This window comes from Cheilinus undulatus, linkage group 9 (assembly GCF_018320785.1).
Source record: "Cheilinus undulatus linkage group 9, ASM1832078v1, whole genome shotgun sequence".
Taxonomy (NCBI): domain Eukaryota; kingdom Metazoa; phylum Chordata; class Actinopteri; order Labriformes; family Labridae; genus Cheilinus; species Cheilinus undulatus.
Genome location: NC_054873.1, coordinates 33073462 through 33096682, shown reverse-complemented (window position 1 = coordinate 33096682; position 23221 = coordinate 33073462). Strand labels below are relative to the sequence as shown.

At 42.0% G+C, this 23221-nt stretch overlaps 2 protein-coding genes across 7 annotated transcripts in view; both read left to right on the top strand.

Annotated features, from left to right (window-relative positions):
* The window catches only part of phrf1 (PHD and ring finger domains 1), a 53594-nt gene extending 30633 nt beyond the window's left edge, over positions 1-22961 (top strand). For 3 of the 6 annotated variants that reach the window (XR_005992304.1, XR_005992301.1, XR_005992303.1), the window contains exon 21: positions 2250-2278. The gene's annotated coding sequence lies outside the window, so the exon portion shown is untranslated. Of the gene's footprint in view, positions 1-2249; positions 2301-22942 lie in introns of those variants that run through there. The other 3 variants (XR_005992302.1, XR_005992305.1, XR_005992306.1) reach the window with 3 other exon arrangements.
* On the top strand, positions 2532-3604 carry ascl1b (achaete-scute family bHLH transcription factor 1b). The gene has a single exon (XM_041794563.1). It carries the CDS (start codon positions 2694-2696, stop codon positions 3306-3308), a length of 615 nt encoding a protein of 204 aa, XP_041650497.1. The 5' UTR covers positions 2532-2693; the 3' UTR covers positions 3309-3604.
* Positions 22962-23221: the final 260 nt, after the last annotated feature.

Here is a 23221-nt window from a genome sequence, read left to right as displayed (position 1 = left end):
GGTATCTTTGGGGTCATTGTCTTGCTGGAAACCCATGACCTCTGACGCAGACCCAGCTTTCTGACACTAGGCCCTACATTGCGGCCCAAAATCTTTTGATAGTCTCCAGATTTCATGATTCCTTGCACACAGTCAAGGCACCCAGTGCCAGAGGCAGCAAAATAACCCCAAAACATCCTTGAACCTCCAGCTTGTTTGACTGTAGGTACTGTATTCTTTTCTTTGTAGGCCTCATTCTGTTTTCTGTAAACAGTGGAGTGATGTGCTTTTCCAAAAAGCTCTACCTTAGTCTCATCTGTCCACAAAATGTTCTCCCAGAAGGATTGAGGCTTACTCAGGTACATTTTTGCAAACTCCAGTCTGGCTTTTTTTTAATGTCTCTTTGTCAACAGGGGGGTTCTCCTCAGTCTCCTGCCATAGCGCTTCATCTCATTCAGATGACCACGTATGGTCCGGGCTGACACTTTTGCTCCCTGAGTCTGCAGGACAGTCTGAATTTGTGTGGAAGTTGACTGAGGATGTTTATCCACCATTCCAACTATCCTGCGTTGCATTCATTTGTCAATTTTTCTCTTCCCTCCACGTCCAATGTACGTCGCTTTGGAGAAAAGCGTCTGCTAAATGACATTGTAACATTGTAACGTCCAGGGAGGACGTTTAAGTAGTTTAAGTATGTAAGACCAACTTGGACGCTTTTAAAGCGTTAAATTTAACTGTTATTAACAATGTCAATTTTGATGTGTTTAACTTTAATTCAGAAGTGTGACTTTACCCTAACATTGTGGATGGAGATCTGTTCTCTTGTTAATGACAATAAGGAAAGATCATACAGTATTTTAAAGTTGCCTACATCTCCTCAGTATCTAGCCTATACTCAGTGCTCAGAGTACACATGAAATTGAATACAGAACATTTATAGAACAGTAGGCTACTTTAGTAAATTTTAACAAGAGTAAGTGTACTTTTACTTGAGTAATAGTCGTGTACTTTTTCGACCTCTGCAGTTAACAAGTTGTAACTTTAGCTAGCAGAGAAGAGGGGCTTAACCAGCTGAATGAAGGAGGGTGGGTGTCAATAGCAGGTGTGCAATGATGTAAAACTCGCTATACTTCATATTTTTACGATGAACTATGAGAAACTTGAAGCTCTTTGGTTTCTACAAACTTGAGTCATGTCGCGTGCCTGAGTCCATGAGTGTCCGCCGCCGTGAGTGGAGCGCGTGCATCAACTTGTGGATAAAACTAACTGCAATTAGAGGGGTAAAGATGTTCAGCCTATGGCAGGCTAGCTATGATACACGGAGAATACGACAGCTTTAGCGTGCTACATATTACACTGAATAAAACCAAGAGGTGTGATCTTTGTTTTGTCCCGGTAATGTAAACAAAGTTCACACATCAGCCCCGAGAGGTTCCAGTCAAACCTTGTGTCCGGGAGTCCCCCTCTGCCTCTCAACCATAGACTGTAGAAAGAATGTGCAGGATGTAGTTACAAATTGTGGCCACGAGAGGCCGCAAGAGTGCCATTGTAACTGAGGGACCATTGAACGCTTCCTCACTCACTGCTTTTCACTCCTCTTTAAATATTTGGTGAGGAGAGTTTTCCACCATCAGAAAATATGATTCGGAATATTTTGACGATGATAAATACAACTGAATGAAAAAAAGCTCTTAAATTAGACACACTTCAAAGTAGAGGACGGTAATGCTGATGTGTTTAACTGTCCAGTCAGAAGTGGTGCTGAAACGCTGCAGTCGTGCACTTTCTGTCGGCTCAGGTTATGACCAGGCAGCGTTGTGCGTAAATAGTGTAAAATCTGGAGAAGCTGCAAGCAGGTACAAAACATTTATGCCGAATTTTAGAAGATATTATCGCAATGACTTGTTGAGTTCAACTGGACCGTCAGATCTCTTTGTGCTTGCCATAAACATAATGTTTACTTTTAAATTATTTCGCGCGAGCCTCATAATTGGCAATTATTGTGCTGAGAGACACGCTTGCGGTTTATTTGGCTCTGTAAAGCTGTAGCCTGGATACAGCAGAGAGCGTCCTTGGTATTTGTGATTGTAAAGAGCCGGAGGAGAAAGATTGCCGAGGGGGTAAGACTGATAATTTGAAGACTTGCCAGGGGTACATTGTCAAATTCAAAAGGCATTTCAAAGAAGCAAACCATTCACTTTTTCATTCTCTCTTCTTTTTCTTCTTTCGCTGTCTTTTTTTCTCCTTTCTTTCTTTGCTCACGGTTGCAGGCCGTTTGAATCGACCAATGGGCCTTCAAGTTAGAGACATTGGAATGTAAATGAGCCCAGCGCGTGCTCCCGGCGCAGTGAAAGCTCGGGATTGTTTATTGAGCTCCCGGAGCCACGCGCCTGGCCCGGGGGAGTCGGCGTGCAGAAGAATCACACAGCGGGGGCGGGGCCTCGCGACGAAGCGTGCGTCTCCCAAAAAAGGGGTGGGTGGGGTGTGTGTTGGGGCGCGTGTTGAAAAAGAGGAGTGCTGCCAAAGTTTGGGTCAGATCGGCTCGTGGAGTAAGCAGTCAAGAGAGACTTGGACTAGAGTTAGCCACACGGTCCCCACGCGAAGGACACGAGAGCTGTGCACTGCCAACGCCTCCTGCTCTTCTTCTTCTCCTCCTACTGAAAGAGGCTGCCCTCATCCTCTGCATCCATCACTCCTGAACATCTGTCAGCGAGATGGAAACTACAACCATCACCACCACGCAGACTGCATTCACCTTTGGACTTAATGAAAGACGCGCCAGCATCACCCTGCACGCGCCGGCTCAGGACTGCACCGTCCCCGCCGCGCACCCCAACACCACCACGGCAGCAGGCTTCCAGAGCAAAACCAAGGTGCTGAAGAGACAGCGCTCCAGCTCGCCGGAGCTCCTGCGCTGCAAGCGACGCCTGAGCTTCAACGGCCTCGGCTACTCCATCCCCCAGCAGCAGCCCGTGGCCGTGGCTCGGCGGAACGAAAGAGAGCGAAACCGGGTCAAACAAGTTAACATGGGTTTCCAGACGCTGCGTCAGCATGTGCCAAACGGCGCTGCCAACAAGAAGATGAGCAAAGTGGAGACCCTGAGGTCTGCGGTGGAGTACATCAGGGCTTTACAGCAACTTTTAGACGAGCATGACGCAGTGTCGGCTGCTTTCCAGTGTGGGTTGCCATCCCCGACACTTTCCAACAGCTACTCCGCCGACCCGGAGTCCCCTCACTCCACCTACTCATCAGATGAAGGTGGTTATGAGCCTCTAAGCTCCGAAGAACAGGAGCTGTTGGACTTTACAACCTGGTTCGACAGGTACTGAGGCGCACAGCATCCAAACCACACAGCAGCGTCTGTGCGTAAAAGCAGCTGCGTCTCTCAGAAATGCTGACAAAGACTTGCTGATGGCGTCAGATCAGTGTTGCCCTCCGTGCTTGGAAGTGATCTGTTGCCTCCCTCCCTCACTCACCCGGGCTGCTTCTGCAGGAGCAAAGCAATAGTGAGAAAGAGAGAGAGAGAGAGTGCGTAAGAGAGAGGGAGCCTCTTGTTGCATGGAACAGGGCCACGTTGAGGCGTGGACGTAAAGAACTGGTGATGTTTTTGTTGAATAAGTGCAATTAATACGTGACACAGCAGCAGACTCTGCAGAGGACTTGTATGATGAGAGTTTCATCAGAGCAGGGCTGCCTCCTCAACTGCCAGTCTGATGGAAGACACCACAAAGATGATGCGTCAAGAGACTTTTTTGTTGTAAAAGTTTCCCCTGTCATCAAAAAAATGTACCATACAACGAGTTGTTTTATCATGAAGACTTATTTTTGTACATTGAGTCAAACAAACAATGCCACTGCCACTTTTTCCTAACAGTGTTTTTAGAAGCAGCTGTCAAAGAGGCAGTGAGTCTGCATGTATGAGTTGAGTGACTGGACAGCAATATCAAGGCTACTTCCTGTGACAGATTGTAGTTGTTTTGTTCTTTTTAAATAGGTGGCAAGGAGACCTTAATTAATGTATGCACTTGTTCTCCGTTTCCCTTAGCCTAAAGTGTAAATATTCGATTTTAACAGATATATTTTGTGTAAAACAACTTTTATAAATAAAGATGAATCTATTTATATTATACTCCTTTGCAGTTGTTTGGTTCTTCAGTTGGGGTTGCGCATTGCTGCTCAGATGTGTGCGTAAGGGGTGTGAGGGGTGTATGTGTTAGTGTCGGCGGTAATTGAGCAAACTAGGGAGCTTCTTTTCTATTCAAAGCCCTTCATGACCTTTTCCCGACTTGGTTGGGCACACGGGGGAAAAATTGCGCAGCTGGGTGAGCACTCAATAACCATTATAGACGTGCACCTTCCACAGCGCTTTGTCCGCATTCAGGACAGGGAGATTAATATTACGTTTCATGCATTGCATTGTTTCTTTTGCATACTCTGCCTTTACCCAATAGCCCAGAGGGAGAGAGAGACAGAGAAGGAGGGAGGGAGGCAGGAGGGGTGCAATTCACTCCTCTCAAAGGGTATAGACACTTTGAAATACGGCCTGGGGAAAGTCAGCAACACAATGAGACGGGTCAAAATTCTTATTGCCCGATTGAGATCAATCTAAATAAAACCTGGGGTTGTAGACTAGTTGTATCCCCGACTGTGTTTTTCATGGCGCACACAGCACAATCAAAAAGCCCATCTCCTGCGAAATGGGGAGCACAACACCACATTGTGCGCGCTATTGTGTGCGCCTTTTGCGCCTCATTATGCCAATTATGGAAGATCTTCTATTGTAATTGAACACTGATGCCAAATTCAGCGAGGCAGAACGAGAAATAACGAGTTTAATTTCACCTGGTGCTCTCTGTGGGAGTGGAAAATTGCAAACAAGAGAGGCTGATTAGAGCCAGCCTGATTTTTTTTTTAAACAAATAGGCTAAATTTAAATCGAGAACATTATATCCTCCAATATCCAAATGAAAAAGAATAAGCAGCAGCAGAAATCAAACTGGACAACTGAAGCAAACAAATAGTTTCTCTAAGATGTGTTTGAGTTTATTTTTACTTGTACTAGAAAGTGTGTCACATTCACATATGAGCGCAAACTCTCCCTCTCACACGGTGCAGCCTGCAGGTGTAAGCCACGTGCCTGTACTCGGTGGCAAAGGTTCCAGCCCTCCCATTGGTCAGTGGCTCGCGTACGTGGGGCCTGTATGTGAAGGCAGTGACAAAATCAAACCAGTGATAAATGACATTAATTACGCTCTGCTTTATAACCTACTACGTCACCGAGGCTCCAAAAAGACAAATCAATGTTGGGCGCAGAACACCCTGCTGCTCCATTATGAGGAGGTTAAAATGGTGTTTGTGATGTCCTTTAGTGTCAGACAGAGGCCAGGCCACAGAGTGAAAATAAGCTTGCCGCCTGTCCTTTAAGATGGATTTGCAATTTTCTCCTCAGCCAAACAGGGAGGAGCAGGGGCACGCATAGATTTATTCATGTCATCTTGTCCCTTGGTCATTTTCACTTTCACAATGCGTAAGAGTCATGTTAATTTTGCCATAATCCAATGCTGAATAATCAATCACATGCAGCCTGCCTCTGCAGGAGTTATCGTGCGCGAAGCCATGATGTATGCGTAAAACCATGGAGATGCTAAATACGCACATACCTAGACTATAATACAAGGAATAATTGGGGAAATGAGTGCAAAGAGGTCACTTGTTGATTTTTAGTGCAACAGAGTGCTTCTATTGTATGAAAGAGACCACCTACACCTGTCATCACTAAACCAATATTCTGCTTATAACCCCAATGTTTTGACCCCTTTGGCAAGAAACGTTTTTCAGTTTACAGCCCACATTATTTTATAAGCAGACAATATTTACATCATAACACTGTAACTGCCACTTACTCAACTTTTCTCACCCTTTCCTTCAAGTGCAGTAGGTAAGGGATGTGAATCATTCAGAAATGATATAGGCGTCCAGAAAAATGCAAAAAGGTATATGAATGTATTTAGTTATCTTATTTATATATATATATGCCAAATTTTGATAAATAGCACATTTCATATGCAAGCACAGACTCAGTGTGCTTTCAGAATAAAAGTTGACAACAGCATGAGAAAATAACTTCGATTATAACATAAAAGCAATGCATAAAATGACCGTACCATTTCCTTACCAAATGTGTGTTAACAACAAAAGTGACTTAGTTGCAGGGTTGGAGAGAATACAGTAATATTGTGCTCAAGTAAAAGTAGGGGAGATTGGGGTAAGATGAGCCAGATTTGACCTAAGGTGTCTTTACACTGACAGGATGACAGTGATGACTACGAATAAGACCTGTGCATATACAGTGCTTAATGAATTTATTAGACCACCACCCAAAGTAAGGTTTATGCCACAGCTGCCCTAAATTAACAGCATTGGTAATTACCAAAATCATTTTTAATGTTTCTGCAATGGTTAATACACCAATATGTAGAAGCTCTTTAACCCAAATGATATTTTTAATGCTGAAATGTAATTATCATTGTTGTTCATGAATTTTCAAATGTACTGATTTACAAAAAACCCCTGAAAAAATAGTAAAGCACATTAATATTTCTTGATTAATATGTCAAATTATAGTTATTTACTTGCATTCCTGAACAGAAAAATGAGTTTTAGTGCTTAAATGTAATGCTTGATTAATTTCTGACTTCTCAGAGAAGCCCAGTGAGCTGGCTCGAATTTGGCTCTAAAAAGGTGAATTCAGTTTGAAATTCCTCATTCCTGTTCAAAATGGTAAAACGTGGAGAGCTCACTGAAAATGAAAGAGTCCGCATTAAAGCACTTCATGATGCTGGATGGTCTAATAAATTTGTTAAGGACTGTACCTCAGGATGTGAAACATTACTTGGAATATTTTGTTTGGATCTAACATAAACCACTTCAAAACTACAGCCCTCTGAAAAAAAAAAAAAAAAAACGTTGTTTCTTGGCTCAACATGTCCCTGAATTGAGCCTTTGGAGACAATTTGTTGATATAAATTGTGCCATTGATGGAAGTAGAATTGTTTTTTTTTACATCATATAATGCCTAATCAAGGCAAGACAAAGTCACAGTACTCTGTCTCTGTCTCCTGTGTGTGTGATGAAGCCCTGAGCAGCGTCATCCCCCCTCTCCTCCTGCCTTTCTTCTACCAATTCTGATTGGTTAAACACACAGACACACAACAACTGAGCTGCAGTTAGAGAACTGCGACGAGTAGGATTGTTCCGTTTCCGATACCAGTATCGGAAATACGTATGGTATGGGTGAGTACACGAGTTTATGCACTGATCCGATACCATTTGTTTTAACTTTATATTTTGCTTCGTTTAGCCAAGCTAAATGTTAGCGCTATAAACTGGAAATCAATTCTTCTTCGCTGGCATGGCTTTTCCATTTTTAGCGCAGTGATGAAGAACCAAGGGACCCGCTGCAGCATCAAAGAATGTTGTCTTCATGACAGTTTTTCTCTGAATGTGATTGTTAAAACACCTTCCAGACCGACGCTGTCAGACTAGACAAGAAATGACACAGTTTATCAAAAGTTAAATAACTTTTGAACCATAAATCATTGCCTCTTACTTGTTTTCCTCTTTACCCTAGCTGTTGTGCTTTCTAATTGAAGCTATTGATGCCTTTGAATCCCTTGTGGCAGCATTTTCAGCATGCCTGGAACTCGTGTGACTTCTGGGGACTTTAATGATTAAATCCACACCAGTAAACCTGATATTGAACGTCTTTTTATCCATTTTAATTGAATTCCAATCATTTATTACCTCTAGTAGAATGCTAACTGCCATGTTGTTTCTCTGTGGGTGTCTGTCAGCCAATAGCAGGCTGTTCTGTAATCACATGATGCTGCACAAAATAGCAGAAAGGAGAGATAAAGTTCAATGCACTTGATGATTTATACAATTTTATACATTAAGTACATATCTGTATACAGCAATTGTTAATATGCAAGTTGTAAGTTTTATATTGTATTTGGAAAAATGAAATAAAGTTTGTATTAAAAAAGAGAGAGATAGTATTGTATTATTGTTATTTTAATATTTAGCAGCAAAACTCAATAATCAGCAGGAAAACAATTTTAGGGTCACAGAGACTCTGTACATTATGATTCTATTTGTTGAGCCAGGTTCTGAGTCAAATATAGGTCTAAAATAATTTGCTAGTCTGAACAGTCAGTTCAGAAAGTTCACACTGGTACTGGATCAGTACTCAATATCGGCCGATACCCACACCTTGATATTGGATTCGTATCAGGAAGGAAAAAATGGTATCAGAACATTCCTAGCGATGAGGATGTATGCTCTCTTTATACTGTGCTATCAATACAGGAAGGGAAGACATCACTACAAGAAATGCGCAAAAATATATATTCTCTGCACAAGACAAGCTGTTGGTGTGGCTCTCTGCTCTGGTTTTAACAAGAACAGCGGCCCATTTCAGAGTAAACTGCTGCGGTTCGACAGCGACATCCAAGCTAACGGCTGACGCCGAACAGTAGGGGACAAGCCCACCGCCATGATTGGAAAGCCATGCCGAAGCAGATTGAGAGTAGAGCGAGAACATTTTTCTGTGACGGAAAGCTTTCAGTGTAGCTCTCTGCGCTTTTTTGGATTTCGACACGTTGTATGGTTCAGACAAAAGCGCCGCTGTGGCTCAGTCCCAGCTAATGACTGCACCAGCGGGCCTTCTATCTCACAACAACTAACCCTTTCCCTGTAACTATCACATACTCATGCTGTAGCAGGTCGGCAGAAAAGTGACAACATTGTTTTCTGTCACAGAAGGATTTCAGTGTTGCTCTCAGTGCTAACTGTAATGAAGAAATGCTGGACATTTCTAACAAACGTGCTGGTCTGGTTAAGGCAGCGTTAACTGCTCCGCTAGCAGCCATTGTACACAATCACACAACAAGGTACCCTTTCACTCTGTGTCATCAAACACTGTCCTCTTGTGTCCTTTTCAATACATAACAAGATACTTTTTCTGTAGTTAAGTTACTGTTATAATCTTCAATATGTCTAAGCTTCTATTTTTCAAAATAAAAGTAGGTTCATATCCAAACAGGAAGTCAATTGCCTTGAGGTTACAAAACTCTGAAATTAAATCAAAACAGTAATCAATGCAAAATACTGAAATTTTAAAATGCAATGAATTGCAATCAACTGTAGAAATTCTAAGATGGATCATGATCAAAAAAATCAAATAGTTTGGCAACCCTAGTTTTTAATCCTTTACTCTGTAATGGGTGCCTTGTAAAATATAGTGAAGTACAATACTCCTCTCAGTTAAACCCAAGTAAAGGTACAATTACTGATTTGACAAACTTCTCAAAAAATAAAAATACACAAAAACGTTACTCAGTTACAGTTAAAATGAGCAAATGTAATTAATTATTTCTGCTTTTTGGGAATAGACTTCAGTTATGAAGCGTACATTTCCCAAAATCTGTAAAATCCTCTCCCCCTTTCATGGTGTACTCACTCTTAAGTCCAAAGGTTTGAAGTCTAAGTTCTGCAATAGTTCTGGTTTTAAGAGAAACATATTTTAGGATGTTAACTGTTTTGTAGTGAAAATATATCTCATCATAGTGTCTGCAGGTAGCTGCTAAGGCCATAGCGCTCCAACAGTCAGTACCTGGTAAATACTGATGCAGTGGATGCATTTTAACCTGATCACACCTTACACAGACCTGCACAGCAACAAGTGCAGCAGGAACTGTAGGCCAGGGAAAAGTCAACAACTGGATTTGGTATTACAATGAAAGTATGTGTCTGATTCTTCAATAAATCAGAGAATTATGTCTTTGTACCCTGCATACCAGAGTTAATTTAACTGTAAATGATACCACCCCAACAAGCAGAGAATATAATTCGGGTGGTGGTGGGATCAAACATCTTGTCCTCTCAGTAAACAGTGAACTCTTCATACATTGCTCGATATAAGCGCCAGAAATTCTATAGAGATTTCTAATTAATGCAAATTGCAAACTAGAAAAAAACACATTTTCTCTGTGAAAAATTTCTCATTCTCTCAGCTGTGAAGATTCAAATGAAATCAAATAGTGTTCAGATTGAGGAGGGCTGCAGGAGGTGGATGCGGAGACGATGTGCAGCCTTGAGTATCGCTTACAGAGGTGTTAATGTTTAAGCAGAGGCACATACACATTTATATTTAACAAAGACAGAAAACATGCTGAACTAATGTGGAGCAGACTCATTTACACACACGAGCACAAACACACACTTGTCTTTGCAGCTGGTTCAGAGACAAATCTGTTGACCTCTGGTCCCTGACTGAGGAAAGTCCTGTGCAGTAGAAGCACTGTGAGCACGTTTGGGTTTGGAGACAATCACTGCTGCTCCTACTCTTATGTTATACCTTGAAATTAGTTTAACACAGTTCACACAAGTTCTGAGGGATAGATATAGAGGTATTTTAGATGTAAAGGCTCAAGTCCCTTCTTTTCAAATTACAAGCGGTTTATACTGAGATTAAACTTTAGCCTTTTTCTTGCAAGAACTGCTGTATTACTGAGTTTGACTTGTCAGATTTTCCTCTAAAAAGACTAGCTTATTGCTACAAAAAGAGCTGACATTTTAATCAGTAGATACTGCTCATTCCTGAAATCATGAAGGGCCCTGAAATGATTTTAAAAAGATTTAGTTATCTAAATATTCCACTACCTGTTAGAAGAAGCACATTAGTGAGTTATCCATACGATGCTATGTGAGACCAGATGAGGGGATAAAAGAACATACGATACATCAGGTCCAGATAAATGAGTGAAAAACAGGCAACTTTGAAACTGAGAGAAGATGGGGAATCCATCAGAGCCATCTCACAAGCACTGGCCATAGCCAGTACAACCATTTGGAAAGTCCTGAAGAGGAAAGAAACCACTGGTGTACTCAGTAACAGACGTTGAAGTAGACCATGTAAAACATCAGACATAGATGACAGAAACATTGTGAGAACTGTAAAGAAAGACCCCAAAACAACTGTTAGTGATATCTGCCACAACCTCCAGAGGGCAGGAGTGAAGGTTTCACCATCTACTGTCCACAGAAGACTTGATGAACTAAAGTACAGAGGCTACAGCAGAAGATCCAAACCACTCATTAGCAAGAAGAACAGGAAGGTCAGGCTGAAATTTACCAAACAGCACAGAGACAAGCCTAAAACATTCTGGGACAAAGTTTTATGGACTGCTTAGACAAGGATGAACCTTTGCCAAAGTGATGGAAAGGCTAAAGTCTGTAGAAAGAAAGGATCTGCTCATGAGCCCAAACACACAACCTCATCTGTGAAACACAGTGGAAGTAATGTCATGACTTGGGATTGCATGGTTTCTTCAATGACGGGCTCATTAATCCTCATTTTAATGTAACACATGATGGCAGCAGAAATAAACCCAGAGGTCTACAGAAACTTTAGCCTTGTTTCTATCAAGGGGTCCGGTTTGATTCAGTACGGGTTGCTATGGTTTGGTACGCTGAACCTTAAAATAGTTTGCGTTTCCACAGACACCCGTACCTTCACTTGGTGGGCCAGCCTGTAAAGGCTTACATGTGAAGTCACATGCAGCGTGAGTCTGTTGGTCCAGCCGCAGTTACAGAAAGGACGAGTGGCAGAAATCAGTAGGAAACTAGAATGGCCGTCTGAGGCGGCAGACCCACGCCTAAGCAGCGCCACCGAGGAACTCACGCTCCAATTGATTACTGTGGTGTTCAAAATTCGAAGTCCGAGAAAAACCGAACAGGTGCACGGATCATCACCAAAATGTAATCGATTCTTCCCTGTCATTATCCCAATATTCCCTGAAAGTTTGGTGAAGATCCGCCTTTCAGACAGACAAACAAAGATACGGAACCCTTTCCATAACCCCCTGCCGATTTCATCAGCGTGGCTATTAAGAATTAAACAGCTTTATTTCAGCTGAAAGTGCTTTTAAACAAACACATCTTAATTATGTTATCCGCTTTCAGTAAAGATCCTCAGCTGATGAAATGTGTGTAAAGAAACATTTTTGAGATGTAATGGTACATTAATATGTGAATATATCTGGTCCACAACAGTTTATCCAACAAAATATGAAAGTTTAGAGCTGTACTGTGAAAATTTGGCACATTAAAAATAAAATAGAAGTTCAGCTGGTGGTAAAATCAAACTAGATTAAGTCAGAAATCCTGGATGTGCTGATCTCATTTTCAAATAGGCTGCAGCCCAAAGTTTGAGCACGTTCAACAACACAGAAGGATCTTTTCAGAAGTTACCTAAAGTAAGATGTAGATGAATAACTAGTTAGAGTACAGAGAATCAACTGATCTAAGGCTTTGTATTCACAAAACTTCAGCAATAATTTAATTTCACATCCATTGCAGATAGACCAGCCTGATGTGAGCCTCCAGGCTCTGCTTTGTGTACTTAAAATCAGGTCCAGATAAACATCAGGAATCTTGATTTTTGGCCAGATACCAATATCCACAGACTAGGAAACAGTTTGGATCTCTGTTGAGTCCAAATTCCCTGATTAATGCAGATATTATTCTGTCTGTCTCCCATTGTCGCTGCTCCTCACAGGGCAGACTTCCGTGTTTTGCAGCCCGGGGCCAAGCAGCTGTCTCGTGCGCTGACGTGACGTCAGTGCAACCCCCTATTGTTGTGTGTGTAGCTCCACCTTTTTGGGACAGATAGGTGATATTGGTACTCTTACGGAAGGGTGCCAAAAAGTTTTACAGTACGGGTCGGTTTTTTTGGGACCCTTTCCAACTATTGCTCTATGGAAACGCAAAAAAATGCATGATGTTCCACACCGGACTGAGCCAGACCACTTGGTGGAAACGACCTATTTTTGTCTGCCAATTTAAAGAAAGATGCAACCAAACTGATTGGGAGATCCTTCATCATGCAGCGATGATGAAATGACCCAAAACACACTGCCAAAACAAAAAAGGAGTTTATCAGGAGCAAGAAGTGGAAGATTTTAGACTGGCCAAGTCAATCTTCAGACTTTAACCCTATAGAGCATGCATTTTACCTGCTTAAGAGGAGACTGAAGGGAATAACCCCCCAAAACAAACAACATCTGAAAGAGGCTGCAGTGAAAACCTGGAAAAGCATCACAAAAGAAGAATACAAAGGTTTGGTGATGTCAGTGGGTCACAGGCTTGACGTGGTTAATGCAAGCAAAGGATTTTCAACTAAATATTAAGTCCTATTCTGTTTGATCTATTTTAGGTCTCTCTGTTCCAATACTTTTGCTCATCTAAAAATGTGGTGTTCCATTACAAGTAAAGCTATCTCAGATCCAGATATAAACACCTAAAATAAAAGCTGAAATGTTGATCTATCGTCACATATTCATCTTTTTTGTGTCAAACCCAAATGCTTTCAGTCAACAGCAAAAATAAAGGAAATGGCCTCACCATTCCAATACTTTTGGAGGGGAGTTTTTATAACATTTAAACATAGAAATCCAACAAATATTGCGCTAATATATCTGAATTGCCTCTTTGTGGCAGTAAAGGTGATGGGGCCGTTTTCATTTTCTTGCCAAAAAATTGGAGGAAATACAAATACTAATGCAATAATGTGTTAATAAGACCAAAATAATAATAGATAATTGAGGTGGAGGATTTTTTCCCCTCCAGAGTCCCCTGAAGCAGGCTGTGGACCCTGGTGGTCCTGAGCACTACCTCTTTGGGCCTCTTTGGCTCCAGCACCAGCGTTGCTAAAGCCAGAGCTCTCAAGGCAGTGCAGATGCAGGAGGTTAGAGGTGGTAACGTTCTACCTTTTATATAACGTTTGTGACATAGAAACCTACAGATGGTGGGTTTGTACGTCACAAAAGCCTCGCCTTAAAAAAAAAAAATTCAAAGCAAAAGTCTGTTTGAGCTAATTAAAATCCATAAAATGCAAATTTTGGTGCAAATGTCAGAGATAACACCAGCATTGATGTGTTTTATCATAGTTCAGCCAGATAAGTGTACAGCTAAAAAAAAAAAAAAAAAGAAAGTTAAAGTGTTCACTGCCTCATAAAAAGTCAGGCCCCAACAACACTACACAACACCTGTGGTTCTCAACCCTGGGGTCAGGACCCACATGGGGGTCACGAGACACTGAGAGGGGGTCTCCAGTTGCCCTCAAAAGAAAGGAGTAATATATTTTTACATTACACTGTTGCCAGTTTACACCAATTTTGTAATTTTTTTTTACCCTTTTCATAATTTTTCTACCAATTTTAACACTTTTTTTTTTCAGTTTTAAACTCGTTCCACAACTGTTTTCCTGCCTGTTTTTTGCCACTTCTAAACCAGTTCTTGCCACTTTAGCTTAATGTTGACTCTGTTGACCCATTATTACTACTATTAACCCCTTTTAACCACTTTTTACACCCATTTTTTCCCATTTTAACCCCATTTCACCATTTGATATGCCCATTTTTGCTTATTTAACCAACTTCTGCCAAACATCTGCCTATTTTTCTTACTTGGTTAACCCTTTTTATCAGTTTATCCCATTTTTTACTTTTTGCTATTTTAATCTAATTTTCCCCACTTTTAACCTATTTCTGCTACTTTTAAAATCCAGCTGCCCCACCTTCTCCACAATTTTTTGCCATTATTAACCCATTTTAGCAATTTTTAAAACATTTAAATGCTTTTTCTAACAAAAGTGATTCACATTTACAATTTAAGAAGGCTATTTACTTCACAAATGGTTAAAAAAAGAGATGTGTTTCTTTGAGAAGAGTGTTTTTTCTGTTTAGATAAGAAACATGGATATCACAGCTTAACTTTACAATGGACCATGGTTTTGTTGACCTCTTTGGGCCCCCAGTTTGGCTGGGTGCCAGAAAGCCCTCCCATTTGTCCACCTTGATGGACGGCCTTGTCTGTACATGACTATTCTTGACTGTGCATGGTTGTGTTCAACCACCTTTAGGTACAGTGGTGGTCCCCAGTCTCTGACACTTTTATTTTGGGGGTTACGGGCTGAAAAGGTTGAGAACCACTACACTACACTACTACTTTCTGAATGACGTGATAAAATTTGAACTTGTATAAAGGGACTCAATAATAACCTTTTTTTTTTTTTTTTTTTTTAATTTATTTATTTATTTCTGTGTTTTGTATTTATTGACTTGGAAAGACTGCCAGACACTCACATGACTGAAATCTGCAGCCCTATGAATGAAATAGCAATCAGCCGAACCAACAAATAAACCCACATAAAATTTAGAGTCACTTAAGGCTTTTTTTTGACTGTGTGGGAACCGGAGCACCCGGAGAAAACCCAAGCATGCTAACTCCTCACAGAAAAAGGTCCCTGTCCAACCAGGAATCGAACTAGGAACCTTCTTGCTGTAAGAAATCAGCCCTCACTCCTAACCCAGCCTGAAAAGAAGGATGTGAGAGTTTCTTTGAACCCCATGACATTCTTGAACCAGCCGGAGTTCTCATTTGTCCTTTCAGGCTCCATCTTCTCATCTATCTGCACCTTTTTCCCCATGCTTTGAACCCCATGCTCTTCAGGCAGCACCTGGTCAATGTCCTTTTCAATTTGGATGCAGACACGAGCACAGTCATCCTTAGGGAGTCTCTCAGAAGAACTCTGAAAAATCTCTAAAGATGTGGTGTGACAGCCCGCACCCTCATGATGTCTTTTGGTATCCTTCCCCTTCATCCACAGGAAGCAGGATGAGAAGGTCTCTTTAACCGCTGCCATCTGTCTTTGAAGCCAGCCCATCAATGATCTGTTCCCAGGCAGCATCTCTTCTCTTCGATCCGTCTGTTCTTTGGACTCTCCAGTCAAGATCAAGTCTTCAGCAGTGTCGGCTATATTTATACAGACATCCACACTGCTGCTCTGAGTGACGCTGTCGGCCAGGAACGGATGCTGCAAGACCTCCGCAGCCCTGATGCGCTGCTCTGGATCGAGATGCAACATTTGCTTAATGAGGTCCACTAACTGACTGTGATCTTGGTTAGGTCCTCTATGACGGTCCAATGAGGCCCCCAGAGCGTCAAGACTTCCAAAGCAGAACATTCTATCATCCAAGTGTTGGAAGCCATACTCGTTCCATACCTCCTCTGGCGTCTTAAACCGCCAGCGTTTTGGGCCACCACCTTGGTCACAGAAATAGTCCGGTGTGTACTTTCCTTGGTCTAGAACAGAGTCTGGGGGCTGTCCTTGGGTGTCTATGATGTGCTTCAGCACATCATAGTCATGGTTCTCAGGGTACAGAGGCTGTCCCGTTGCCATCTCTGCCGCTGTCACTCCCAGAGACCATATGTCGGCGGCCTCGTTGAACTGGCAGCCCAGACACACCTCAGGCGCCGTGTACCCTATGGTCCCTGGACGCATACCAGACTGACAGTAATGAGCAGGAAGTGCCAAGCCAAAGTCGATCAGTTTTACCCTGAGTGGCTTTTCATGGCAGTCCTCAACCATAATGTTGTCTGGTTTCAGGTCTGCATGTACAAGTCCCTCAGAGCCAAGGTGGGTCAGAGCTGTGGCCACCTGCTTCAACACACTCCGGATCTCTGTCATGGACATATTTCCCTGGCATTTAATGTACTCCCACAAACTTTGATCCAGCAGCTCAAAAACTAGGCAAATGCTGAACTTGTCAAAGAAAAAGCCTTTCCATTTAACGATGTGGCTTTCCTCTGGGTCAAGTGACTGTAACTGCTTCAAATTTCTAATTTCTTCCCTTGCTTGAAGAAATGTGTCAAGGCTGTTTTTGGTGACCTTGATTGCTGCAAACTGATTAGTTTCGATGTGGCGACACTTGGCCACAACACCAAAACTGCCCTCCCCGAGTACGGACTCAACAATGTACTCCTGTCCCAGCATGCTCCCTCTGCAAACAGTTTGTCCGTTCATAATGGTGCCGATGAATAATATCTTTGTTATGAATATCTGAGCTAATGACTGATGACTGTTCTTCAACCCCTTTGGTGGTCTTTTCACACTTTCACTGTCCGTGTGTATCACACTATAAATGACTTGAACGAATTCTGCTTTAATATAAGGACTTCCGGTAAGGTATCAGTAGATAAAAGGATCAAAGCCATTTTATCCTTTGATCTAGTTTCCCAACTCAGAAAAGGGGAATTCCCAGTACAGAACTTTGCTCTCCCTGGCAGGGTGGAAAGTAACTAATGAGGGGCTCTAGTGGACAAAATTTAGGCATGCTACTCCTCCTAGGGCTTTAAGAAAACAAATTATACTGCAAATTATACATCAAAATGTGTGGTTTGTTCTGACTGGTGTGCTATGACTGTTTTTTAAGTACGGTGGCCGAGAGGTCTCACATGAATGCAATTCAAAACACTTTGCAAAAAGTAAAAACATGACAACATTTGAGAAAAACACACACAAAAAAAGTTCACAACACAAATACAAAAACTTGATGCAGCGCATGAATACAAACACTCAGCGCCGCGCATGGGTACATAAACTTGGCACAGCGCGGAGGCAGATTCCACAACAGCACAAAAATACAACAACTTTGCGCAGCAGATGGCTTCTCATCCACAGCCACACATATATCCCATATGAAGTGTGTGTGTGTGTGTTAGGGGGCGAGGCGCGCTTGCGTGTGTTTTTATGTGCGTATGTTGTCTTTGGTGACGTCGATCAAAATTAGAACCCACAATCCTTTCTCAATAAAACTTTTAATGTGGCAGCAAAGGAGGGGGGTTGACTGGCTGCTCAGTATGACTAAGGTGCTAAATAGTAGACCAAAATTGGGTGTTCTTGGAAAACAGGGAGAAAAAACTGTCAAAAAAAGGGGAGAAAACCAGGCACTCCAAACAAAAAAAGTGCAAATGAGTAAGGAAATACTAAAAAGCCTTTATTGTAGTGGCCATATCATTAAAAAGCCAACATGTTTCGACCAAACTGGTCTTCTTCAGGGCTAACAAACATTTGTGTTGTGGTCACAACTCTATGTAGACTACAGCCAATGAAGGTAGTCACATGAATCAGAGAGAAGAGAGGCCAGGTGAGAGTCTTCACACAGGACTCACTGATCAGGTTAGCATCGGCTAATCAGGCCACACATGACTAAAACACATGAATAAAGTCTCCTGTCATGTACAGTGTTTCTCAACCATTTCACCATGTCATGACTTGGACATGACCTTGTAATGACGAGTTGGGTCTATTGTCATAAATGACCTTGCAATGAACCCCCCCCCCCCAGCCCCTCTCGCGATTTCCGCTTGTTAAAATTATTTATTTACATTTACTCAGCTTAAAGTAGCTGAAGTTTTCCTTACTCTAGTTTTCATTAGTTTTCTCACCACTTTTTTTTTTGCCACTTTTAACCCATTTTTATACTTTCTGCACTTTTTTGCCTCTTTATCCTGATTTTTTGCCATTCTTTGACTCCTTTAAACTCTTTTTGCCTCTTTTTGTCCCTTTTTGCCACTTATCATTACTTTTATACTAATGGTTTGCCACATTTTAACCTCTTTTCACCACTTTTCCTGCAAGTTTTTGTCCCTTTGTGCCACTCCACAACCCATTTGGATCTTATCACCCATTTTTGCTACTCTCTAACTCTATTTACTAATAATGGCTGACAGGTGAATTTCTGTAAAAAACAGATCAAATGTAAAGCCATTCTTAAACTATTCGAATATTAATGGCTTTTGGGGTTGATTTAACAGCTTCAGACATTTAAAGCCAAAGATACTCCTAAAACCACAACATCTTCTTTTCCTGCTTCCTGCTACATCTCCTGGGGGCCAGACAGGAAGCTTTGGGGGGCCTGATTTAGCCCCGGACCACCATTTGATGATCAGCGCCATAAGGACTAATGCAGTTTGCTAGAAGTCCTCTACCCTGTATCAAAAGTCTGTCTTAACGGGAGTTTTCCTGCAAGTGTCTCTCACTTTGTGACAAAAAAGTCAGTCATTCATGTGCATTCAGTCATTCAGTTCACTCGTGTTTTTTCTTCTGTCTCACTGAAAAAAGTCTCACTCTTTTCAGAGCAGCTCAGCACTTTTAACTGACACCTCTGTATGTGAGTGAATAGGCCCTAAACTTCAGTCGACCCAGCAGAGGAGGAACCCGGCTCAGGCCTGAAGGGTGGAGAGATGGAGGAGGTGTGCATGTGTGGTTGGGTGGAGGTGGCGGGGGCTGTGATTTGCATGGCCCATTGTGCTGCACAAGTTTGGGTGCTTTTTTTCTGGCCTGGGCCCTTTTGGCCATTTACTTCCACTCTGGCTGGCTGTGGCGGGCTGTGAATAGTCTCTGCTCGGAGGAGACACAAAGGCGCTTTTGTGTTGCGGCCGCACCATATTCATCATGTAATGCCTGTAAGACAAATCTGATTGGACGTCTCTGTCACTTTGATGTGGGTCCAGAGTGCGAGTGGCCCTGAGATTGCTAACTTCACTCTCTATTGCCTATTCTGCAGCATTGATACAGGGGTGGAGAGAGAGGAGAGGAGGAGGAGGAGGAGGCAGAGGGGAGAGCAGGCAGGGGGTAGTCCTCATTATTTGCAGGAGCAAATTCATAATAAATTTCCCCATTCTACAAAACCGGGTCGAGATGATTGACACTACTTTACGCCAGGCCGAACAAAAGGCCTGATTTGAGCAGAATACCAAATGAATGGGGCGAGCGTGGACTCAATTCAAACAATTTTAATCTCTCCCTGTCCTCCCTTATTCGTCCTCTCCTCTCTCCCCCTCTCCCTCACACTTACCCTCTTTTTTCAACTACAACTCTCCTGCCTCTTTGTACAAAGCATTCTCATTTTACAGGGTAATTCTACTCCAACGGATGTGCTAATTGTGCTGGGTTAAACTGGATGCTGGTGGACTCCTGTGTTACAGAGCTTATTCTCGCCTAATGACTGTAATAATGATTCAGAGGGACTGCAGCCTGGAGTGGGCAGCGTGTCCACAGCTCGAGAGGAGAGGGGGCCGAGCTGGAGCTAATGTCTAAGGTTAGGTGGAGGGGGGAGGATGATGATGGGACCATTTTAGATCTGCCACTAAACGCCCCTGACAGAGTGAGGCAGAATGATGCCTTTATGCGGAAGACAGATGTGTTTTCTTTTCAGGTGAATGAAGAAAACATGTTCATGAGTCATTAATTCAAGATAGTTATGAAACAAGACTGATTATACAGCAACCAACTCTTACTTATTCTCAGATTCTACGAACCCTTACTTCCAAAAAAGTTGGGACACTGTAAAATGTCTGAATAAAAACAGAATGAAAATTCATTTTAACCTGTGTTCAGTTGAATACAACTCAAAGATGTGATATGTAATTTTAAAAATGTTTTTTTGTGGAAGTATACACATTCTGATTTGATGCCAAAAAAGTTGGGACAGAAGCATGTTTACCACTTGTTGCCTCAGATTCTCTTCTAACAACACTGTAAACTTTTGGAGACTGAAGACATCCCTGAAGTAAAGACAGTTAAATTCTTTCCCATTCTTGCTTGATGTACATTGTAAGTTGGACAACAATGCTAAGGGTTTCTGTTGTCATATTTTGCACGTCATAAAAGGCTTTACATTTTGAACGGGAGACAGGTCTGAACTACAGACAGGCCAGTCTAGTACACTCTTTTATCTTGAGGCCATAGAATCTGGCTAGGTTTCTCTTTGCTTAAATAAGGAGGGATATCTCTATAAAACACTTGTCTTGATGGAAGCACATGTTGCTCCAAAACTTGAATGTACCCATCAGTATTAATGCTACCTTCCCAGATGTGCAAGTTACCCATTCCATGAGCACTAGTACCCCCCCACACCATCACAGATGCTGGCTTTTATATTTTCTGTAGATTACAATCTGGATGGTCTTTTACCCCTTTAGCCTGGAGAAATCATTGGAAATTCTTTCCAAAAAAAAAAGTCATCTCAGATGAGGTCTAGTCAGAAAAGTCAGTGGTGCTTTTGGATGTTATTGAGATATAGCTTTGGCTTTGCATCGTAGAACTATTACTTCATTTGTAGGCTGAGCAAAGCAGTGTGTTGACTGGCATGGGTCTTGTTATGTAGCGTCATATTTAAAAAGTGTATCAGATTGAATGTTTAATATTTTGTCTTTACATTACATTCAATCACATTTAGGTTCAAAAGGGCTAACTCAATTTAGTCACAGCTTACACAGCTCAACCAACTTTTTGTTTGAAAATAGAGAATCAGAAGGCCTGAGACTGTATTTTTTACAAGATGTGTTCTGGATACCATTTCCAGTACAAGCAGTATCACCACAAGCATTTCTGTTCAAAAACAGTCAATGTTAAGAGCAAATATAAGGAACTGCAATCCATCTTATTGCAATCTTGGAACCACTTGGTTCCTAGTGTGCTGTCATCTGAGTTTAAGTTAAAGTCACTGTCTATCAGAAGATATCTGCTGTCAAATATCAGCTCTTAGATGTAGTTTGTCAACGCCGGCTCCTTTCTTAAAGCATAAGTGAACCCCCAGCTCAGAGCTAACTCAGCCCACCTCTGTAATAAAAAAAATGCCCAGAAAGTGAGCAGTTTGGTACTGAGAGGAGGGAGGGGAAAAGGACGGGGTTGTCCAGTTGAAGCAGGAGGGACAGTGATGTCCCCTTGTCAGAGAGAGACACAGACAGAGTCCGACAGCACTGCTGCCTCATACCGATCTTTTAAAGTGGAGGAATTTTCCCCTCTAGAGTCCCCCTGACGCAGGCTATAGTGTGGTGGCGGACCGTGGTGGTCCTGAGCACTACCTGTTTCAGGTTGTTTGCTCCAGCAGTGGCGTCACTATAGCCGGAGCTCTCAGAGCGGAAGCAGTGCAGGACAGGATGGGAGTGGTCTCTGAATGGGAAAGTCAGTTAGAGGCGATAACGTTCTACCTTTATATAGAGTTTGTGACGTAGAAACCTACCGATGGTCGATTTCTCACACAAGCCCCACCTTTTCAGAAAAGATTTTTCAAGGCAGATGTCTATTTGAGCTAATTAAAAGACATAAAATCCAGATTTCTATCAGTTTGGTGCAAATTTCAGCTATAACACCAACACTGTTGTGTTTTATTATAGCTCAGTAAATCACCTCAGTGTACGGATGAAAAAAAAATGTTAAAGTGTTCACTGCCTCTGTAACTGATTAAACAGACCGTAAACATGACTGAAGAAATAATTTAATGTTATTTTTTAACAAAAAAAAAAAAAAACAAGTTCCTTTAGTGAGCAAAGAAGAAGAAGTAAGCGCTTTGAGATTAGTACTTTTCTCCAACTCCATCATTACATCATTACATTTATCAGCTATATTAAACTAATACTGAACAAAATGAGAGATTTTTTTCAAAGCCAGCCAAGCACATCATTTTACTGTATGTAGATCACAGTATTTTTTGCACAAACTTAAGTTTGGTTGTTGATATTTATAGTCTTACAGTTGCATGTCAAGGACAAAATTAATGCTAATATGGCCCACACTGAAAAAGAGTTTGACACCCCTGCTTGGGGGTTGAACTACTTACTAATTATTCTGTACTGTCTTATTAGTACAGTATAAAAGACCCCATTGCCATTTCTACCTTTAGGATGTCTATCGTGTTGGCCACTTCATTTTGACCCCCCACCCCACCCCTCACTGGACTCAGCTGCACCCCTTGTGTGTATGTGTGTGACAACATAACATGTTCAGCAACAACAACAAAAAATAACCCCCTTAACTCCCTTAATTGTCTCTCTAAAACATGTTGTGCGTGGGCGTGCTGTGTGTGTTTTTGTCTTTGTGTGTGTTTAAGGAGCTTTTATCCATGCCCCTGCTCAGTTTAGGTGCATTCCTTCACTCAACAATATGTTGTTGTGTCTTAAAAGGTTGTGTATGCGTGGGTGAGTGAGCAAATTTTCTGATTGTTTGCATGTCAAAGGTCACACCTCTGACTTTGAAAACCACTTTTCTTTTCAGTTTTACACACATGCTCAGATGGAGTCATGTCCTAGGGTCCTCAGCAGGTTGCAGCCTGCCCCTGAAGAACCTGTTCACAGTGACACGCCACGGCCTCGCCAAACTCTGACACGCATCGCCCTCAGCTTCACATCACACGCTTTATTCTCCTATTGTTTGATGCAGACAGACAGTGGGACACTCACATATTTTCTTTTATATGCCTTCTGAATATCTCTGCATGTCACAATTAAAGATCTTTCTTTATAGGACCAAAGCTTAGTGCGCACTTAGTTCTGA

Excerpts from the sequence above, each read along its gene's own strand:
- ascl1b (XM_041794563.1), top strand. The coding sequence starts at position 2,694 with ATGGAAACTACAACCATCACCACCACGCAGACTGCATTCACCTTTGGA.